The 20,640-nt window shown below is 41.1% G+C and overlaps 1 protein-coding gene across 1 annotated transcript in view; it reads right to left on the bottom strand.

Moving 5' to 3' along the window:
• Positions 1–13,547, bottom strand: part of LOC139409642 (myosin heavy chain, fast skeletal muscle-like) — a 39,825-nt gene extending 26,278 nt beyond the window's left edge. The window contains exons 1-31 of the mRNA XM_071155062.1: positions 13,341–13,547; positions 12,846–12,989; positions 12,429–12,585; positions 12,163–12,190; positions 11,876–11,990; positions 10,602–10,694; positions 10,308–10,371; positions 10,092–10,190; positions 9,038–9,141; positions 8,706–8,844; positions 8,478–8,596; positions 8,200–8,349; positions 7,935–8,105; positions 7,485–7,788; positions 7,266–7,333; positions 7,040–7,127; positions 6,692–6,809; positions 6,244–6,367; positions 5,862–5,998; positions 5,339–5,594; positions 4,981–5,223; positions 4,696–4,872; positions 4,428–4,573; positions 4,240–4,330; positions 3,246–3,635; positions 2,821–2,947; positions 2,563–2,681; positions 2,241–2,437; positions 1,891–2,074; positions 1,266–1,431; positions 944–1,068 (exon numbers count right to left, since the gene is read on the bottom strand). Coding sequence (XP_071011163.1) covers positions 944–1,068; positions 1,266–1,431; positions 1,891–2,074; positions 2,241–2,437; positions 2,563–2,681; positions 2,821–2,947; positions 3,246–3,635; positions 4,240–4,330; positions 4,428–4,573; positions 4,696–4,872; positions 4,981–5,223; positions 5,339–5,594; positions 5,862–5,998; positions 6,244–6,367; positions 6,692–6,809; positions 7,040–7,127; positions 7,266–7,333; positions 7,485–7,788; positions 7,935–8,105; positions 8,200–8,349; positions 8,478–8,596; positions 8,706–8,844; positions 9,038–9,141; positions 10,092–10,190; positions 10,308–10,371; positions 10,602–10,694; positions 11,876–11,990; positions 12,163–12,190; positions 12,429–12,585; positions 12,846–12,989; positions 13,341–13,547 — 4,650 coding nt within the window. The remainder of the gene's footprint in view (positions 1–943; positions 1,069–1,265; positions 1,432–1,890; positions 2,075–2,240; positions 2,438–2,562; positions 2,682–2,820; positions 2,948–3,245; positions 3,636–4,239; positions 4,331–4,427; positions 4,574–4,695; positions 4,873–4,980; positions 5,224–5,338; positions 5,595–5,861; positions 5,999–6,243; positions 6,368–6,691; positions 6,810–7,039; positions 7,128–7,265; positions 7,334–7,484; positions 7,789–7,934; positions 8,106–8,199; positions 8,350–8,477; positions 8,597–8,705; positions 8,845–9,037; positions 9,142–10,091; positions 10,191–10,307; positions 10,372–10,601; positions 10,695–11,875; positions 11,991–12,162; positions 12,191–12,428; positions 12,586–12,845; positions 12,990–13,340) is intronic.
• Between the last annotated feature and the right edge of the window lie 7,093 nt (positions 13,548–20,640).

The raw sequence follows: 20,640 nt of genomic DNA, 5'->3' as shown, positions 1-20,640 counted from the left end.
TTCAGGGGCAGAACGACAGATTTGTACCTTGTCAGCTCGGGGGTTTGAACTCGCAACCTTCCGGTTACTAGTCCAACGCTCTAACCACTAGGCTACCCTGCCGCCCCAGATATGTATAGGGGTAAGGTGACAGGGATACTGGGGTGATGGAGGTAGATATGTATAGGGGTAAGGTGATTAGGCAACAGGATATAAGATAAACAGAGTATCAGCAGCTTGTATGCTCCCGAGTGGTGCAGCGGTCTGAGGCACTGCATCTCAGTGCTTGAGGCCTCACTACAGACACCCTGGTTTGTGTCCAGGCTGTATCGCCAACCGGGCATGATTAGTAGTCCCATAGGGTGGTGCACAATTGGTCCAGCGCCGTCCGGGTATGGCCGGTGTAGGCCGTCATTGTAAATAAGAATTTGTTCTTCACTGACTTGCCTAGTTAAATAAAGGTTAAATAAAAAATATATATAATAAAGTATGTGAGTGGGTGTGTAGAGTCAGTATAATGTTATGTGTGAGTGAGCAACTGATGGAGTGAGTGTGTGTGAGTGAGCAGATGATGGAGTGAGTGTGTGTGAGAGTGGGTAGGGTCCTGTAAGTGTGCAAAGATTGAAATAAAAGGTCAATAAAGATAAATGGTAAACTCAGATAGTCTGTGTAGCTATTTATCAGTCGTATTGCTTGGGGATAGAAGCTGTTCAAGAGCCTGTTGGTGTCAGACTTGATGCACCGGTAATGCAGATACAAAAAAGAGTGATGGAGGGTAATTTGTGGTAACTACATGGAGACTGCCATCTTTATGCACGTCTGCTATTCCGAGGAGCGCACCACCTAGTGAAGAACTGGAAGCTATATTACTACAAGAAGTACCAATACAGGAGTACTGAACAGCACTGTAGCTCTCATTCTGTTTCATTATTCGACTGCATAAGGATGTATCATATCTGCTCACTTCAGCCTCCTCCAGAGCAGTCTGGATCTCAGAATTCTCCATCTCTACAGTCTTCTTGGCCTTTTCCAGCTCATGGATGTTCTTGCTTGTCTCTCCGATCTGTTCAGTCAGGTCAGAGATCTCCTCTGCACAAACACAGAGAAATGGTTTAGAACAGGGAGATTTTCGTGAATGTTGCCAAATATCATACAGCTTTGCATAAAAGTATTTTGGTACCATAGATGTTTCAAAAAAATACATCTATAACTGATAACAATAAAAAAGTGATTGTAAACTGTACACGCCAAATGGGCCAAATAAACAACTCCTGTTGTTTACTCACGTTGGAGGTTCTTGTTCTCTCTCTTCAGAGTCTCCAGCTGATCCAGAGCCTCCTCATAGGAGTTCTTCATCTTGAAGAGCTCTGTGCTCATAGAACGAGCCTCCTTCTGAGCTCCTTCCAGTTCAGCCTGGCCCACCTCATACTTCTGCTTCCACTCAGCCAGAACCTATTGGATTTTATGGGATTTAACAGTTTATTCTTGATGCAGCTGTCCTTCTAGTCAGAAATAAGTCATGATACATTATGATCACATCAATCAATCAAATGTATTTATATAGCCCTTCTTACATCAGCTGATGTCACAAAATGCTGTACAGAAACCCAGGCTAAAACCCCAAACAGCAAGCAATGCAGGTGTAGAAGCACGGGGGCTAGGAAAAACTCCCTAGAAAGGCCAGAATCTAGGAAGAAACCTAGAGAGGAACCAGGCTATGAGGGGTGGCCAGTCCTCTTCTGGCTGTGCCGGGTGGAGATTATAACAGAACATGGCCAAGATGTTCATAGATGACCAGCAGGGTCATACTGATAATGTCTATCAGATTTGTTGTTGTTGCTCTTTATTTTTCCAGTCCATTTAATAACACATTTCAAAAGTCAGTATAGTGTGTGAAGTGTACTTTTTCACCTTGTCGAAGTTCCTCTGCTTCTTATCAAGGTTGCCAGCCATAGCGTTGGCCCTCTCTACATCAATCATGATGTCCTCCACCTCTCCCAGCAGCCTTTGCTTGGTCTTCTCCAGCGAAGCACACTTTGAGTTGGTTGCCTCAATCATTTCCTCAGCGTCCTGCAGACGCTGCGCCAGCTTCTTCCTGTTAGACAGGAAAGAGTTCATCTTGTAATGCTTCCACAGGTAATCAGATAAATGTATCATATAAACATGATGCCTCATAACTAAGTGAAATTAGGAAGGTGGGAAGACGCGCACATTTAGGATCATAGTTATAATAAAAGGTTGTTTTAAGTGTAACTGCTTACTTGGCCTCCTCAAGCTCCTCTGTGCGCTGGATGGCATCCGTCTCATACTTGGTCCTCCACTGAGCCACCTCGCTGTTGGCCTTAGACATGCAGCGTTGCAGTTCTGCCTTGGCCTCTTGCTCCAACTCAAACTGCTCCCTCAGAAGGTCACAGTCATGGCGGGCAGACTGGACACCATGGGCCAGGGAATTCTTAGCCTGAGTGAGAGATAGCAAAACAGGTTACAGTAATACATTGCTGAGGATGGTTTAGTTATTATAAACATGACAAGAGGCATTTGACTCTATACTCTGTGCTTGGTAGAGCATTTTGACTCCCTTACTTTGACCTCCTCCTCAATCTGCCTCTTTAGCTCCTCCACCTGCTGTGTGAAGGCCTGCTTGACTCTGGTCAGCTGAAACACCAGAGCTCCCTTCTCTTCCAGCTGGCGTCCAAACTCACCTGCAAGGGATGAGACTACACATTGTAAATTCTTCTGTTCTTAAAAATACTGTAGCCTTGTACAATAGCCCCTAACACATGTTGTTGGGTACTGATTTAGATTATGTATGGAAAATGTGTTGGTCATTGTTGTGGGTACCGTTCTCAGTCAGGAGTCTGGCCCTATGTCCACTGATGTCGTTGATCTGGCGAAGGTTCTCATCGTTCCCAGTCTTGAGCTCACTCAGCTGATCCTCAATAGTACGGCACATCTTCTCCAGATTGCCCTGTTAGTGAAATATAGATATGTCATTTTTATTTTACATTCTTATGGTGTACAGCTTGTGTACATTTCTGTCTTGCAGTAGGGTTTTGTAGATAGTAATTTGGGAGCGATGCTACTCCAGCCCTGCACCTTCCAGGTCATTGCACTACCCTATGTGCCTATAGGATTAACTCACTAAGTTGAAGCTGTGGTGTGCTTACAAATGTGTCCAACTTTAGAGCTGGACGCAATTCTGCTGTCTGGCAGCATTCCATTCATCCATTCATGTTGAGTATTTGGGGTTTGATTCAAATACTCACCTTAGTCTTGGTGACAGCCTCCATGTTGCTGGAGAGGTCATCGATCTCCATCTTGTACTCGCTCTTCTCCTTCTCCAGTTTCTGCTTAACGCGCTGCAGGTTGTCAATCTGCTCTCCGAGCTCCGCCACACTGTCAGCCTGCTTCTTCCTCAGGACTGCGGCTGTGGCCTCGTGCTGCAGGGTCGACTCCTCGAGGTCGCGTCTCAGTTTCTGGAACTCAGCCTCGCGCTTCTTGTTCATCTCGATCTGAGCAGCAGTGGCTCCACCAGCTTCCTCCAGCCTATCACTGATCTCCTCAAGTTCCCTGGAGAGATCGGCCCTCTGCTTCTCAACCTTTGCCCTGGCAGAATGCTCAGCCTCAATATCCTCCTCCATCTCCTCAATACGAGCCTAAAACAAGGGAGGGGGTTTAGGATGAGGAAATTTAAACTGACCTTGCAACAACAACAAAAAATAATAAAAAAAATAGTCTGGATAGTTGTGTATTTATACTATGTTTTATTGCATCAACGGAAAGTTGCTAAATACGTAAGAATGACATCTAGTATCTAGAATATGTAGTCTCTAGAACATGTAGTATTTTGAACATCTAGTATCTAGAATATGTAGTCTCTAGAACATGTAGTATTTTGAACATCTAGTATCTAGAATATGTAGTCTCTAGAACATGTAGTATTTTGAACATCTAGTATCTAGAATATGTAGTCTCTAGAACATGTAGTATTTTGAACATCTAGTATCTAGAATATGTAGTCTCTAGAACTAGTAGTATTTTGAACATCTAGTATCTAGAATATGTAGTCTCTAGAACATGTAGTATTTTGAACATCTAGTATCTAGAATATGTAGTCTCTAGAACATGTAGTATTTTGAACATCTAGTATCTAGAATATGTAGTCTCTAGAACATGTAGTATTTTGAACATCTAGTATCTAGAACATATAGTAATATATGGAATACTATACTAAAGCCGGGGTTAGATACTCTACTGTACCTGGAGTTCCTTGATTTTCTTCTGCAGCTGACCACCCAGAGACTGCTCATCCTCAATCATGCTGAGGAGCTGGCTGGTCTCAAAGTCCTTCCTATGGTAAGATAAATGCATCACTACCCAGCAGTCATTTTTTCATTTAAAAGAGTCTTTCAAACTCCTAACTACAGAAAACAATTTTTTTAATGTACTTTTTGATCTTTTCTTCAGACTGCTGCTTATCATTCTCCAGGTCCATTATGGATTCCTGGGCTAGTTTCAGGTCTCCCTCCAGTTTTCTCTTGGCTCTCTCAAAGTCCATACGGAGCCTCTTCTCTTGCTCCAGAGAAGCCTCAAGCTACATGTTAAGATACGTGTGTCAGTTCATTTTAAACAATCAATGATTATGCCACTGCCTAGCTAAATGTATAATCTAACAATATATAAATCCATGACTCGATAAAGTGTGACTACACTCACGTCATCAACTTGCTGTTCCAGCTTGGCCTTGGCCTTGGTCAGAGTGTTGACTTTGTCCTCCTCTGCCTGCAGGTTGTCCAGTGTCTGCTGTTGGGCCTCTTGGAGGGCTTTTTTCTCCTTGGTCAGCTTGGCAACGCTCTCATCTTGAGAGGCCATCTCCTCAGTCAGATTTTTGACCTGAACACAGCCACAACAACATTTGTATGTAAGTTGTGTGGTTAGTTTCAATCATTGTTTAGCTTTGGTTTGATTCTACTATTGTTCAGCTATGTCAAAATGTTAGACCTTGTTTTCAGTGGCGTGTTTCTCCTTCTCCACTTTGGCCAGGGTGAGCTCCAGGTCATCAATGTCCTTCTTCAACTCCAAACACTCATCCTCCAGCTTCCTCTTCTTGGAGGTCAGCTCAGCATTCATCTCCTCCTCATCCTCTAGCCTTTCGGTCGTCTCTTTGAGTTTGGCCTCCAGCTGGATCTTGCTCTTGATCAGCCCCTCGCACCTCTCCTCAGCATCAGTCAGATTCTCTGATTCCTGGTTACACAATGATAGAAAAATAGGCAGACATGAATTTAATCAGTGCACACCTCCTGTCCATCGTCTTCTATAAAATATGGGCAATTAAGCCAGGCACTTGACAAATGCTCACAGATGCAACTTGGAGCGTCAGGTCATTCCTCTCCTGCAGAACGGTCACCATCTTCTCCTCAAGCTCTGTCTTGCGGGCCTCAGCCTTGGTCAGGGCGATTTTGTACTTCTCAATGTCCTCCTTCATGTTGGCTAGCTCCTTCTCAGTCTCAGCACTCTTCAGCAGTGGCTTGATCTTGTAATACACCTTCATCCATGGCCAGTGTTTAACATTCATGAATGAGCGAATGTTGTATTTGATGGTGAAGACAGCCTCTCTGAACAACAGGAAACAGGGGTCTTGGTGAGTGTTATGGCTAAATAATAGTAATATGTTATTTACAGGACAACGTTCCAGCTCCTCAGAGAAAATAAAGTGAAATTCAATTAATGAATAAAAAAAAAGTATAGGATTTGTAAATTTAAGGTGAATATAACATGTTCAATTTGATCCCTGGAATCATTGGAGATTAAATGGAAACCACTGCAACCCTGTTAGATGAATTTGGATGAGCCTTTATCTTGAGATATCTTTTATCCCTCACCTCCGCTCCATCATCTTCACAAACTCCTTCCTCATGGCGAACCCACGACACAAAGACTGTATCATGCAGACCAGAGAGGCCAGTCTCTCGTCTCGCATCTCCTCCAGGACACCCAGCAGACCAGCTTTGAAGAACACCTGAGAGCATGTAACAGGAAGGTAACAGGAAGGTAAATGCCCGAGACACCGGTAAGAACTAAGAACACCTGAGAATAAGTCAACATTATCAATGGATGTCATCAGAAGTCAGAAAGCAGGGTTGAATTTAAATGAGGGATCAACACGGCAAGATTTATTGTAAAAAGGCATTGAGTGGTTAGCATTTACATGGTTGTTTTACTTATGTGTTGTGTTTGCTTTCCTGAGTGTATTTGAACCCTGACCTTGGTGTGTCCAAACTTGTACTGCTCGTGCGCCACATTGATTGACCCAAGCAGATTCTCAGAAGCCTTCTTGTTGTCCATAAATGTTCCTTCTGGGATAACACTGGGATTCAGTACTTTGTACCTGGATTAGGAGAGACTGGCAACTGTCAGTTTTTAAGTTGTGGGCAAACAAAGCTATTCTGTTGCTGTGTCACAGTTCTACCACTGTTTATGAAATCAGCGGAACATTCTAGCCATTTATGAACTCTAGCATAGGCCAATGGTTGCCAAACATTGTTTTGGTCTGTATTTATTAAATCTCAGAATGTAATCTTTTAAGATTTCAGAATGTAATATTTTAAGCTCTCAGAATGAAAGAGTTTCTGAGTTTCTTATTATTTTGTCAAATTCAGTTATATTCTAAAGTTAACATGGAGCCATGTTAGATGACATTTCTAAAGGGTACCTCTGCTTGAAGTCACCGTAGGAGATTCTGCTGGGGAACCCCTTTCTACAGATCCTGATACCCTCCAGTACACCGTTACACCTTAGCTGGTGGATAACCAGGAAGTTCTCCATCAGACCTGAAAAACACAAAATATCATTAAAGCTAAGAAACACTGAAACATTGTAAGGGCTACAAATAGATTGTGGTGATGTAAATGCCATTATTTCTGGGTAAATATATGGGAATAACTTATGAACAGCTATCTTGTACCACATGTAAGTACAGGTAGTTACTTAGTACTTATTTTGTTTTAAGGTACTGAATCTCACTAGCTGCTAAACCATTGGGTTACAATGTTTCTTGTACCTGGAGTCTTTGAATCATTGGGGATCAGACAGCGCACAAAGTGAGGGTGAGTGCTCCTCAAGTTGGTCATCAGCTTGCCCAAGTTCTCCTGCAGGGCGGGGACACACCAAACAGCCGTCTCAGAAATCGTTCATACAAATGAACTTATCTGGTCAATAAGGTGCGTTAAAAATGTTGACCAGATAAGTTAACCAGATAACTTTGAATACAGGTTTGAAAAGCTCACCCTGAACTGGGAAGACACTGTCTGCATGGAGCCTCCCTTTTTCTTGCCTCCCTTCTTGGATGCTCTGTCTGTAAAATAGTTCAAATCATGAGTGATTTGGTAAACACCATATTTTATTTCCGAGATAATCTATTTGAAACTGCTACCAAATAGTTTGTGTAATGTAATGTTGATATCGGGAATATTGGCAAAAACGATTATTTAACAATGTTAAATGACCTTCAGCTGGAGAATCAACGTAGATAAGAACCAGCAGTTTGACTGAAGACTTCTGGTAGAGCTGCACCACTGAGTCATTCAGGGGGTCCTTATTCTTGTCCAGCCAGCCACAGATGTTGTAGTCCACAATACCAGCGTAGTGCACCAAGGAGAAGTGGGCCTCAGCCTTTCCCTTGGCAGGCTTGGGCTTCTGGAAAGTGTTTTTCTTGCCCATATGCTGGTCATACAGCTTGTTCTTGAAGGAAGTGTCTGAAGCCTTGGGGAACATGCACTCCTCTTCAAGGATGGAGAAGATGCCCATTGGCTGATGAAAAATGTAACATTAATAGCAGCCATCTTGTATCAAAGGGATAATAATTCACTCTCAACTCCAACATCAGTCCCTGTCAACTCTGTTGTAGGCCATTCTACAGTACATTATTTTTTAAGTAGAATTCTTAGTCTGCGTACCTTCTCAATAAGCTCAATGCAGGCAGCCAAGTCCATGCCGAAATCAATGAACTCCCAGATGATTCCCTCCTTCTTGTACTCCTCTTGCTCCAGGACAAACATGTGATGGTTGAAGAACTGTTGCAGTTTCTCATTGGTGAAGTTGATACACAGCTGCTCCATGGTGTTGAACTGTTAGTGAAGTTCAAGAAGATTAGTTCAATCACCTTCTGTCATAAGACCTTAAAGCCATGAACTGTTTATTCTGTAATAATCACATACTTACATCAAAGATCTCAAACCCAGCAATGTCGAGCACACCGATGTAGAAGTTCCTTTGTTGCTTGGTGTCCAACATCTGATTGATACGGATGACCATCCACAAGAACATCCGCTCATAGATGGACTTGGCCAGAGCGCTCACAGAGTTATACACCTGTGAAAAAACAGGTGAGACATTGCTCATGTCTTGCTAGTATAGAGCTTGATTTAAAAAAAATATAACACAAAATTAATCATGGTGTTGTAGCAATTAACAATGTTAATTGGATGTAAAGACCTCACCTGAGGCACGGTCTGTCCCTTGGTCACAAACTCATTGCCAACCTTCACTCTGGGGTAGCACAGAAGTTTCAGCATGTCAGCTGAGTTCAGACCCAAGAGGTAACCGATTTTATCAGCTACTGTAGAGAGAAAGAGCATCAGACTCATATACAGGGACAAATATAGTGTTACTCTGACAGAGAAACCAGTTTCATTCTGTCTAGTCCGGTGTTTGGAGAAAGGACTCACCCTCTGTGCCGTCTGGCTCGGCCTGCTCCTCCCGCTGCTTCTGCTTGAAACGTAAGTTGCCGTGGTGCATGACAGCGCCGGTCAGCTTGTAGATGCCTATCTTCTCATCATTGGTGAAGCCCAGGATGTCAATGGCGGCCTGAGTGACAGGAACTCCATAGTTAAACTTAATGTACGCACATACAGGAGATATCACAAGTGCAGGGAGTTTCAAACTGGACAAAAGTGTCATGGGGCTGCACTGCTTGGAGTTAAGTAACAACATAATTGTGCATTGCATTCAGAGGAGATAGAGACGTTATTCATTCTTGTATATAGTTTGAGAGACTCACATCTGTGGCATCCAGCTCCTCTTTGTCATCGATAGAGGCCACTTTTATCTGCCCCTGGCTGATCATGGGGAAGTCGTAGGGGTTGGTGGTGATGAGCGTCATTTCTGTGGGGACAGAGAACCGGGCAGAGTTAGTTAAACCAGATGGAATTTTCCTCTTTTGCATGAGATGAAGATTAAGGTTAGAAAGTGCGGACATAAAGGACGTACTGTATCTGCATTGGGAGCCAAATGCATCTCAAAATACAAATGTAATGCAATGCAAAATAGAGCGGTCAAATGAAACCGTATGGATTTGATCATTTCCCCTCCCTATTCCTCCAAGGAGTCTATACCACAGGAATATGAAGCTGACTTTATGACTCACAGACACATTAAACTACAGGAAGAACCTTTATTGGTTTGCGCGACTCCAACTCACTGAGGCTGGAAATGTCATCTTTCACAATACCATTTAACTTGTCATCAAATGAGGGCAACACTTGAGTGGTGAATTGTCACTTTGTCGTGGATTGTTTGATTGATTTTACCCCATAATTTCCACTCGTACAGTCGTACAGTCGTTCTCCATGCAGTAGTTCGCCATGCAAGTAGCCTAGTGGTTAAGAGCGTTGGGCCAGTAACCGAAAGGTCGCAGGTACAAATCCCCGAGCCAGCAAGGTGGATAAATCTGCCGTTCTGTCCTTGAGCAAAGCAGTTAACCCCCCAACAACAACTGCTCCCCGGGCACTGATGACGTGGATACCGATTAAGGCATCCCCCCCCCCCCACATACCTCTCTGATTCAGAGGGGTTGGGTTAAATTCAAAAGACACACTTCGGTTGAATGCATTCAGTTTTGCAACTGACTAGGTATCCCCTTTCCCTGTTTATTGAACTCGATCTCAATTAGAGAAATTACAATAATCATGAGTAATACAACCCGGAACTTTATAACTCACCGTAGCACTTACACATTGATATGAGAAAACTGATATGTTGATTCAGGTGCATTCAGGTAATTTCCCTGTCAACTAAACAAGAAAATAGTCAAACAGCTTTCTACTTTGTCGTACCAATCAGCTCAGGCTTGTGGTTGGTCATCATCTGGTAGAATATGTGGTAGCTTCTCTCATCGGGCAGCTGGAAGGTCACTCTGGACTTTTCCAGCAGGTCTGAAAGAGAAGAAGTGATAAAGTTCAGTGCTTGGTCTCCTTAAAACATAATCTCTGTCAATTTAGGACATTGTGCATTCATGACAAACAATCCAACCAACAATCCACCCAACTTACAGGTCTCAATGTCAGCACTAGACAGCTTGCCATTACTGTGGAAGTGAATCCTGATGAATTTACCCTAAAGTAGAGCACGGGGGTTAGAAATGAGGGAATGAGTCAACAAAAGGAAACTGCCATGGTGTCCATCTCAGTACTCTGAATATAGGGCTTTCCTTTATTCCTAAACCGTCGTTTAACACGGACATTTGGAAATACTGGATAGGTCTCAATCATACAGCCTTTCATTGTCATGTCATTCTAGATCAATAAGGAATATTTAAGTATGGCAAGTGTGTCCCTCATACTTACAAAACGAGAAGAGTTGTCGTTCCGAACTGTCTTGGCATTACCGTAAGCCTCCAGCAGAGGGTTGGCAGCAATAATCTGATCTTCAAGAGACCCCTGAAGGAGACGAACACAAGTTGGTCAGAAACAGCATGACATACAGTACTATAGAACACCCTTTTCAACAGTGGTGGAACTGTCTTAAAATAAGCAGTGATATATATATATATATATATATATATATATATATATATATGGCTGGCCTACAGATGTAGGATCTTAATTTGAGCCAGTTTGACACTGCAGCAAAATAATGCTGCAGCAACAGGAAATGTGAATTATTATGTGGATTATACACTGAACAAAAATATAAATGCAACATGTAAAGTGTTGGTCCCATGTTTCATGAGCTGAAATAAAAAAATCCCTGAAATGTTCAATATACACAAAAAACGTACTCCTCTCAAATGCTGTGCACAAATGTGTTTACATCCCTGTTAGTTTTTCTCCTTTGCAAAGATAATCCATCCACCTGACAGGTTTGGCATATCAAGAAGATAATTAAACAGCATGATCATTACACAAGTGCACCTTGTCGCTGGGGACAATAAAAGGCCACTCTAAAATGTGCAGTCTTGTCACACAACACAATGCTACAGGTGTCTTATGTTTAAATAGAATATAATATTATCGATGGAAATTTGAATGCACAGAGATTCCGTGACGAGATCCTTTGGCCCATTGTCATGCCATGTTTGGAATGCTCTGGATCGACATGTACGACAGCTTGTTCCAGTTCACACCAATATCCAGCAACCATTGAAGAGGAGTGGAACAACATTCCACAGGCCACAATAAACAGCTTGATCAGCTCTATGCAAGGAGATGTGTTGCACTGCATAAGGTGAATGGTGGTCACACCAGATACTGACTGGTTTACTTTTTTTTAAAGGTACAGGATCTGTAACCAACAAATGCATATCTGTATTCCCAGTAATGTGAAATAGATTAGGGACTAATGCATTTATTTCAATTGACTGATTTCCTTCTATGAAATGTAACTCAGTAAGATATTTGAAATGGTTTCATATTGCGTTTATATTTTTGTTCAGTACAATAAATTGACATTTTGTAGGGGTTGATACATTTTTCTTAAGGCGAAATCAAGTCTGAAATGTCAACGTGGAAACTTCAAAAGGCTTTTTAAACCTAAAACAAACTACAAGTTTTACACTTCCTGCATTGCATTGAAAGTTGTCCTGCAACAGGGTCATCAAATTAAGATCCTACACCTGTACCTGCATTTTGCCGGGTTCTGCCGCCCTCTTTCTTTCTCCTCCAGACACAGCAATGGTGGCAAAGTATTGGATGACACGCTTGGTGTTGACAGTCTTTCCTGCACCAGATTCTCCGCTGGTTTATATGACAGAGAATAAGAGGTTCATGTTTCAGTGTCAGACATTCAAAACATAATCACTAAAAAGTACACTGAGATGTTTCCTCATTTACTATAGTTCATGTATACGCTTAATAATTGTTATGATATCCAACTAACTATAATGTTAGATGTTAGTTGAGAACTTACGTAATCAGGATAGACTGGTTCTCCCTATCTGCAGGCAAAAAAACAACAAAGAATATGAATATAAACCGTTTTGATACATTATGGCATTTGCCAATTATCTTAAAGTAGTGGATAGTGTTGCACACGCTTTTCACTAGATGTAAATTTAAAAAATATTATTGCATTGACGTTTCCAGCTAGTACCTTGGCTGCCCATATCTGCTTGTGTGAGCTTCTATCTATTTATCCATCAATCTATCCGTTCATCCACATGTATAAGATCATACCCGTCAACATGAACTGATAGGCCCTGTCAGAGACAGAGAAGATATGGGGTGGAGCCTCCATGCGCTTCTTTCCTCGGTAAGCGTTAACAACCTCTTCGTCATACACAGGGAGCCACTTGTAGGGATTCACCGTGGCACAGAAGAGCCCAGAGTAGGTCTGGATGAAGGGAAGGAAGTTAGGGGATTAACAAAACCAGCTTTTCTGTTAAACTGTATAGAGCTTCTATGGAACACTTACAAGTGTTTCTTGTATTCAGTTACATTATTTTTGCAAAGGTGTTTTTAATTTACAAACAGCATGTGTATTTTGGAGTTTGGGCATTTTAGATTTCCCTTATATGGTGGTGTCCTATGTTCACTTATGAGTGTGTATATATACCTATATACAGTAATATATATGTAGAATAGGTTTCTTACGTAGATCATCCATGCTGCATAACGCTCTTTGAGGTTATACAGGACAGTGGCTTCATTGAGGTAGGTCATCATGGCCATGTCCTCAATCATGTCAAACTTTGGAGGGTTCATTTCGAAGACATCGGCTTCTTTGAAGTCATTAGTCTGAAAATCAGTCGGTAATCTACATTACACTTGGATCAATTGGAAGAACTGTTACTGAATCTGTCGACACTGCTTTAATTTAGTAATTATCAAGTCAGTCATATATTTTACTGTACAGATGTAGGATCTTAATTTGAGCCAGTTTACTACAGCAGTAAAATAATCCTGCAGCAACAGGAAATGTTCATTTTTATGTGTGAAATTACAATATTCAGAAGCCTTTTTAAACCTCAAATACACTACAAGTTTTAAGTTCTCCTGCAAAATCTGAAGTTATTTAGCTTTGAGATATAATTGTGAATAAACAAACTTCAACTTGAAACTGAATTCTGTCCTATGTTTTAGGCTTACCTCCCCAGTGTCAAGGACTTTCACTTGGACCTTTCCCCCTTCTCTGCCAACAATGGTACCCTTGAGGTACAGCTCCTTAACATCGGTCACATAGCAGGCATTCTTTGCATCGAAGGGCTGGCTTTGGGCCTCAATCCTCTCCTTCTCAGGCTTACGGAGGTATACACCGGCTTTGCCATAAGACGCCATCTCTGCGTCGGTACTCATGGTGGCAACACACTGAGAAACATAAACAAAGCAAACAAATTATTGAGTTTATTTTGAATTAAACCGTTTTTTTTAAAAATTCACTGTAATTTATTCAGGATAACCCAATTGAGACCAAGGTCTCATTCCCGATGTTGCCCTGAGTACAAACATTTTCTCACAACAGGAGGAATAATTTACATAACAATTAAAATAATAAGAATAAATATAACCATGAGGCACAACCTCAACACCACAATTTCAACAAATAAATTCTACAATCAATTGAGCAATCCTCAATGAATTGATTCAACACCACAGTCCTAAACTGCCGTGACGGCACCAGGGAATTCATGTTATTCCAACAACGGGGGGCAATAAAAGGAGAAGAGGATTTACCTAAATTGGTCGAGACCAGACGGACCTCAAGAGTTAACCAATCCTGTGAGCGGGTTTGGTAGCTCATTCTTAGCAACAAAGTTAGGTAAGTAGTAAGCTTGTGTAGTTAATAAAAATCTGTCTCTCATAGAATACTCTCCAATAGAAAAAATGTGAGTGAAAAACTCTAACAATGTCTCACCTTGTCTTCCTCTCCCAGATTAAATTGTGTGTTAGAGGGTTCTGTAAGACATTGAGGTGTCATGATTAAACACACATTACCAGTACTTAGTCTCATCCCACCTGAAGAGTTGTAAGAAAAGTTGAATGGCATCCCAGATTAATCCACTTAAAAACACATTCCATGCACAAAACACATTTCATTCCCTGTCACAACAGACAAATGGCATTTAGAACAGATTGCAACTTTACAATACAACTACATTATCAGGTGCCGAGACATCAGAATAAACAGAGTAAAAGGAGTTAGTCTTACCACAGAGGTAGAAGCTGTCTGTCATTGATGCTGCTCTGAGGCTCTATTTATCTGGTTGAGAGTTTGGAGTGCTAACCAAGCAGAAGTTAATTATGGCTCCCCTAATCAAGGATGTGGATTGGAGGAGAGAATTAGGGGCTGACTCCTCTTGCCACTATGTATTTCTGTGATATTTGTCTTTGAATTGGATTTTGCTAACTTCATATAAAGGTAATGTGTTATAATAAGGTATCTTATTAAATCATTGCTTATAGGTATTTGTCATTTACAAATCATTATCCATACATTTGTAGATGTTACTGTAGTAAGCTAATTACTACCAAACACAACCACAAACAGACAAATATAAGAATGAGTTAAACATATGTATATTTGTTTATCAACATTACGCCAAAGCCTTACGAACAACTGTTTGCTGTCATTGAGTAAGAAGGTAAACCATCCCTTGCGGTAAGGATTATTGAAATTATATTGGGGTAGAACATTTTTGAGATCATAACTGCCAGCATGAGTTTATTGCCTCTCAGCATTTTAGAATGACAAGATTTACATAATTCATGTCCCTGCAGTGAAAGTCAAACTTGGGATTTGCAACTCATAACACGGGGACCTGGGAGAGGCCCGAGTATGTTCCTGACAACATATCTGAGTGGCAACTTTATTGCAGTACTGATTTCAGTATCGTGAAGGTTGGGATGACTAATATGGACAATTTACTGTGCTTCTCAGCACCGGATCTGTGTTTCATAGTAGATCATGGGGCTTCAATAGTGTGTAGTCTACAGAAGACCAGTGTCAGATGTTCACTTTAAAGGGGCAATCTGCAGTTCAAACAATAACAAAGTGGACACCAGTAAACTGCTGAAGTATGGGCCTGGAGAAATGCAACAATTTTGTATATGTTGACTTAACCAACAAATTCATAGACAGGGCTATGGATACAAGGACTGACGATCTATGATATTAAAATTATAGTTTTAACCATGTATTGAGCCCATACAGTGTTTGTTTGCAATTGCATTGTTTACAAATAAAACCATAAAACAAGCTTATATTTTGGGTTCTGATGGGTTAGACAGTTGAACAAAGCTCATAAGGCATTTATACAGTGTGTTCTTCCAGAATCAATGGCTATATATTATGAACTTAAGTGTTCAACTAATAAATATACCCCTTTTGGTTTAGAAGAATATACAGTTGATGTAGGAAGTTTACATACACCTTAGCCAAATACGTTTGAACTGAGTTTTTCACAATTTCTGACATATAATCCTAGTAAATATTCCCTGTTTTAGGTCAGTTAGGATTACCACTTCATTTTAAGAATGTGAAATGTCAGAATAATAGTAGAGAGAATGATTTATTTCAGCTGTTATTTCTTTCATCACATTCATAGTGGGTCAGAAGTTAACATACACTCAATTAGTATTTGGTAGCATTGCCTTTACATTGTTTAACTTGGGTCAAACGTTTCAGGTAGCCTTCCACAAGCTTCCCACAATAAGTTGGGTGAATTTTGGCTCATTCCTCCTGACGGAGCTGGTGCAACTGAGTCAGGTTTGTAGGCCTCCTTGCTTGCACATGCTTTTTCAGTTCTGGCCTCAAATGTTCTATGGGATTGAGGTCAGGGCTTTGTGATGGCCACTCCAATACCTTGACCTTGTTGTCCTTAAGACATTTCGCCACAACATTGGAAGTATGCTTGGGGTCATTGTCCATTTGGAAGACCCATTTGCGACCAAGCTTTAACTTCCTGACTGATGTCTTGAGATGTTGCTTCAATATATCCACAAAATGTTCCCTCCTCATGATGGCACCATTTTGTGAAGTGCACCAGTCCCTCCTGCAGCAGAGCACCCCCACAACATGATGCTGCCACCCCCGTGCTTCACAGTTGGGATGGTGTTCTCCGGCTTGCAAGCCTCCCCCTTTTTCCTCAAAACATAACAATGGTCATTATGGCCAAACAGTTATATTTGTGTTTCATCAGACCAGAGGACATTTCTCCAAAAAGTATGATCTTTGTCCCCATGTGCAGTTGCAAACCGTTGTCTGGATTTTTTATGTTGGTTTTGGAGCAGTGGCTTCTTCCTTGCTGAGCGGCCTTTCAGGTTAAATAGATATCGGACTCATTTTACTGTGGATATAGATACTTTGTACCTGTTCCCTCCCGTAATCTTCACAGGGTCCTTTGCTGTTGTTCTGAGATTGATTTTCACTTTTTGCACCAAAGTATATTCATCTCTAGGAGACAGAATGCATCTCCTTCCTGAGTGGTATGGCACTGCGTGGTCCCATGGTGTTTATACTTGCAAACTATTGTTTGTACAGATGAATGTGGTACCTTCAGATGTTTGGAAATTGCTCCCAAGGATGAACCAGACTTGTGGAGGTCTACAATTTTTTCTGAGGTCTTGGCTGATTTCTTTTAATTTTCCCATGTCAAGCAAAGAGGCACTGAGTTTGAAGGTAGGCCTTGAAATACATCCACAGGTACACCTCCAATTGACTCAAATGATGTCAATTAGCCAATCAGAAGCTTCTAAAGCCATGACATAATTTTCTGGAATTTTCCAAGCTGTTTAATGGCACAGTCAACTTAGTGTATGTATACTTCTGACCCAATGGAATTGTGATACAGTGAATTATAAGTGAAATAATCTGTCTGTAAACAATTGTTAGAAAAATGACTTGTGTCATGCACAAAGTAGATGTCCTAACCTGACAAAACTATAGTTTGTTAACAAGAAATTTGTGGAGTGGTTGAAAAACAAGTTTTAATGGCTCTAACCTAAGTGTATGTAAACTTCTGACTTCAACAGTAACTTACTTGTACCTTCATGTACCACTCTCTTACCTTATCACAATTGAAAAACCTAACACGCCATGTTTTTGTTGTCATAAGTCACTTTAGACAACAATTATGTATATTTTAAAATCATCTTTTAAAATGTAATCTTTCTAATTCATTAGGCACTACAGATATACAGTATCATTGATTGAAAAAGCTATTTGCATGTGAAAATAACCTGGGATGCATTTGTTTCCATGTCGTTTCAACCCAAAAATGATACTGTATGTGATGACGTTGAATCAATGTGGAAAACTGATTGGATTTGAAAAAGTAATTAACGTAAGTGAATGTAGTCTTTTTTTCAACCAACTTTGAACCTAAATCGTTGAACTGACGTTGAACTGACGTTTGTGCCCAGTGGGATGCTAGTTGATGAAGTACAAGATGTAAACAATAACAACATCATTTACAAGCCCAACAGCAACTTCCTTAATGGTCATGGAAGTACTGGGTGTCAGAAATACATACAGCCTCACAGCACAATCTGGAGACTGGGGATTGCTTTAGAACCCACCCTAATAGAGAATATTGAATGTGATCAGCTGCCATTTGAGCTGTATGCAGGGGATATGGCCTTATATAGACACAGGTTACAACAGGTTAACAGGTTTGAAGTTGTTTGAGTAGCAGCTGCCTGGGTAACTGGGGTCACAGAGGAGATTCCTCCAGTTCAGCCCTGAAAGGAAGTGAATGCAAATGACAGCACAGGAGTCCAAAATACATTGAGAAACACAAAGGTGTCCAAAAGTATTTCTGAATGTGTGTTATGTAGATTATTTGATAGCAGGCCATTTGTTTGAGGAAAGATGGTCCTGTCTGTCCATGAATGAGTTAAAAAATAAGACTAAGAATAATAGACCTAACTGGTTGGATTTATATAGTGCTTTTCCAGAGCTCAAGGATCTTTGCATAGTAAAACTTGAGGTAGTCTCCTGAGTTTGGCAGCTGTCGTAGTAATAGCCTTGAACACTGGGCAGCAGCTGTTTTCTCTGTGGGACACTGAATTCAACGGCTTTCACACCACGGCTGTTTAGTCCTGCAATCCACCCCACAAACAGGACTATATCTTGAGGGAACATGGCAATGGACATTAGACAGTCATAAAAGTAAACTGAATATTTAATGTCGTAAGAAATATGATTGTGAAATTAAAGTGATGCTTCTTTGTTTTTTCCAAACAAGATGTGGCAGCATTAGCTTACTTTGGCCTGGTTTTTCTGTAACATGGCTGTCTCTTAGCTACATTGTATAGCAATTGTAATATCCCAGACAGAGTAGAGGGTGCCATAAACAGCCACTTGAGCTCCCCATGACCCCAGACACTCCACGCAAAAGCCATCTTAGTCCGGCTCTCTGGGGCCCATAAAAGTGACCATCACCTGTCTCACATCAGTATGTAGTGAATTTACAACCAGACACATTCTGGCTGTCACCTCCCACTCTGGGATTAAGGCGGGGATAAGGAGGCCAACGGATGCAGAGATGTAACCTCAAGTCAAAACCTGCAGTGGAGACAGCCTATAGTATAAACACATTTAAAAATAACCCCACATCTCACTCCAATACCATCTGGTCAAACAAACCACGCCAAATGTAACCCAGTGATGCTAATCTGAGATATATTGGCAATAAAGTTAAAATAGCAGTGGCCTGTGAGGTCCAGCAGTTGGTGCCGCTGCTGACCCATGTATACCAGGGGGGTCGATGTGGGTTTGAATCTGACCCACTGCCCTTGTGATTTGCATTCCTGTCTTTTCTCCACTGTCATATCTGTTAAATAAAATGACAATTTCCATTCCTTAAAAAAAGGAATAGTACAAGCCAAGTGGTTAACTTTGTGGCTAACATTCCATCTAATTGAGCAGTTCTCAATTAATCTTCTTTTAGATTCTTTAACAATATTTTCATTCTTCAACTGTTTATGATAAACACTGGTAGCTGAATCTAAAACTATGAAACAGTACATTTCAAAAATACATTTAAATAACATTAATAGTACGGGACCAATGTGTCTGCTTAATTAGTCTTCTCATCCCATGTCATTACTTCTGGGTTTAGGATAACTTTAGAGAGAGTGTAATATAATGCTTGTTAGGAAGTCACAATGATTTCACATTAGTTTGGACCACAAACTCCTCCACAGTTAATCCCTTCCTTTCCTGCTTTCTCTGGCAAAAAAAGGATGGGCGGCCAATGGTTGCGTCCTACGTAATCAACTGTGTGACTGTGTCATCGACTGCACTGAGTCTTAATGGAATGTTGGTGCGTTCAAGACAACTGGGAACTCAGAAATATACGAGGTCAAATCATGACGTTAGTGATCTTCAGGTCGGGAAGTCGGAGCTCTCGCAAGAGGCCCGAGTTACTGAGTTGGAATTCCAAGTTGGATGACTGTTCAAAACAATTTTTCCCAGTTGGAGCTATTTTCCCAGTAGTCTTGCACGCACTGAAGTCAGAGATTTTCGAGTTCCAAGTTGTTGTGAATGCAGGCATATTTCATCAACTGACAGATTGCTATAACGTATGATGTTGTTAGTTGATAGGCAAATGACCTATCCAGGCGTTGTAAGATCTGGCAAGGTCTAAGCAGTGGAACATAACCCTTGATTTGATTAATCATATGAGGTAGTTCAGGGCGACAACAAAATTGTGATTGCCTTAACCTCTACCTACAGCCCCTTGATCACGTATCTGACAGGGCTAAATCGATGGAAAGCAGTAAGTTGGAAACACTACCTCCAACATAAAGTGAGTGTATGTGTATCAATAGTGCTGGCTTCACGCGCTTGTCGGAATTGGGCAACTGGGAAGTCGTAAATGCGACATGATTGTGTTCATGCGCTATTAAACTCGGAACAATTCTTCGACCAATAGCCTAAGACTTTAGCTAGCAAAATGTTTTACTAATAAAGTTAACTAGCTTGCTTAACATTGACAATGGCCATACTAGCTAAATTATACATATTAATAGGTTTGTAATTGTCAAAAACGGATTTGCTGTCATCTTTTGGTTGAAAATGTAAAAGATCAGTGGTGAAACATCACAACTCGGCTTGATTTTCTCACTTCCCCACTTTTAATTCTCACTAAAAGGGTCATTCAAGTGAAATTTCCCATTGGGAACTCATTCCGACAGCGTGTAAACTCGGCATAGGTCTGGGCTCCTTCAGCCAGGTAATACGCTTGCCTAGTCACCCACTACCAAAGGTGACCGACTGCTTTGCCCCAAGTAAACCAAGCAAAATAGGTGCGCTCACTTTAATTAAGGAAGGTTGCGATTTCACCGGTCGTCACTAGGTACCACAGCCCCAAACCCCGCCTATTCCTACAATTTCGCTTCTTAAAATGTGAACCATAACGAAACTACTAACATTATGCCTAACCTT

The sequence above is a fragment of the Oncorhynchus clarkii genome, chromosome 5, assembly GCF_045791955.1.
Source record: "Oncorhynchus clarkii lewisi isolate Uvic-CL-2024 chromosome 5, UVic_Ocla_1.0, whole genome shotgun sequence".
Lineage (NCBI taxonomy): Eukaryota > Metazoa > Chordata > Actinopteri > Salmoniformes > Salmonidae > Oncorhynchus > Oncorhynchus clarkii.
This window is presented reverse-complemented; position numbering and strand designations above follow the sequence as displayed.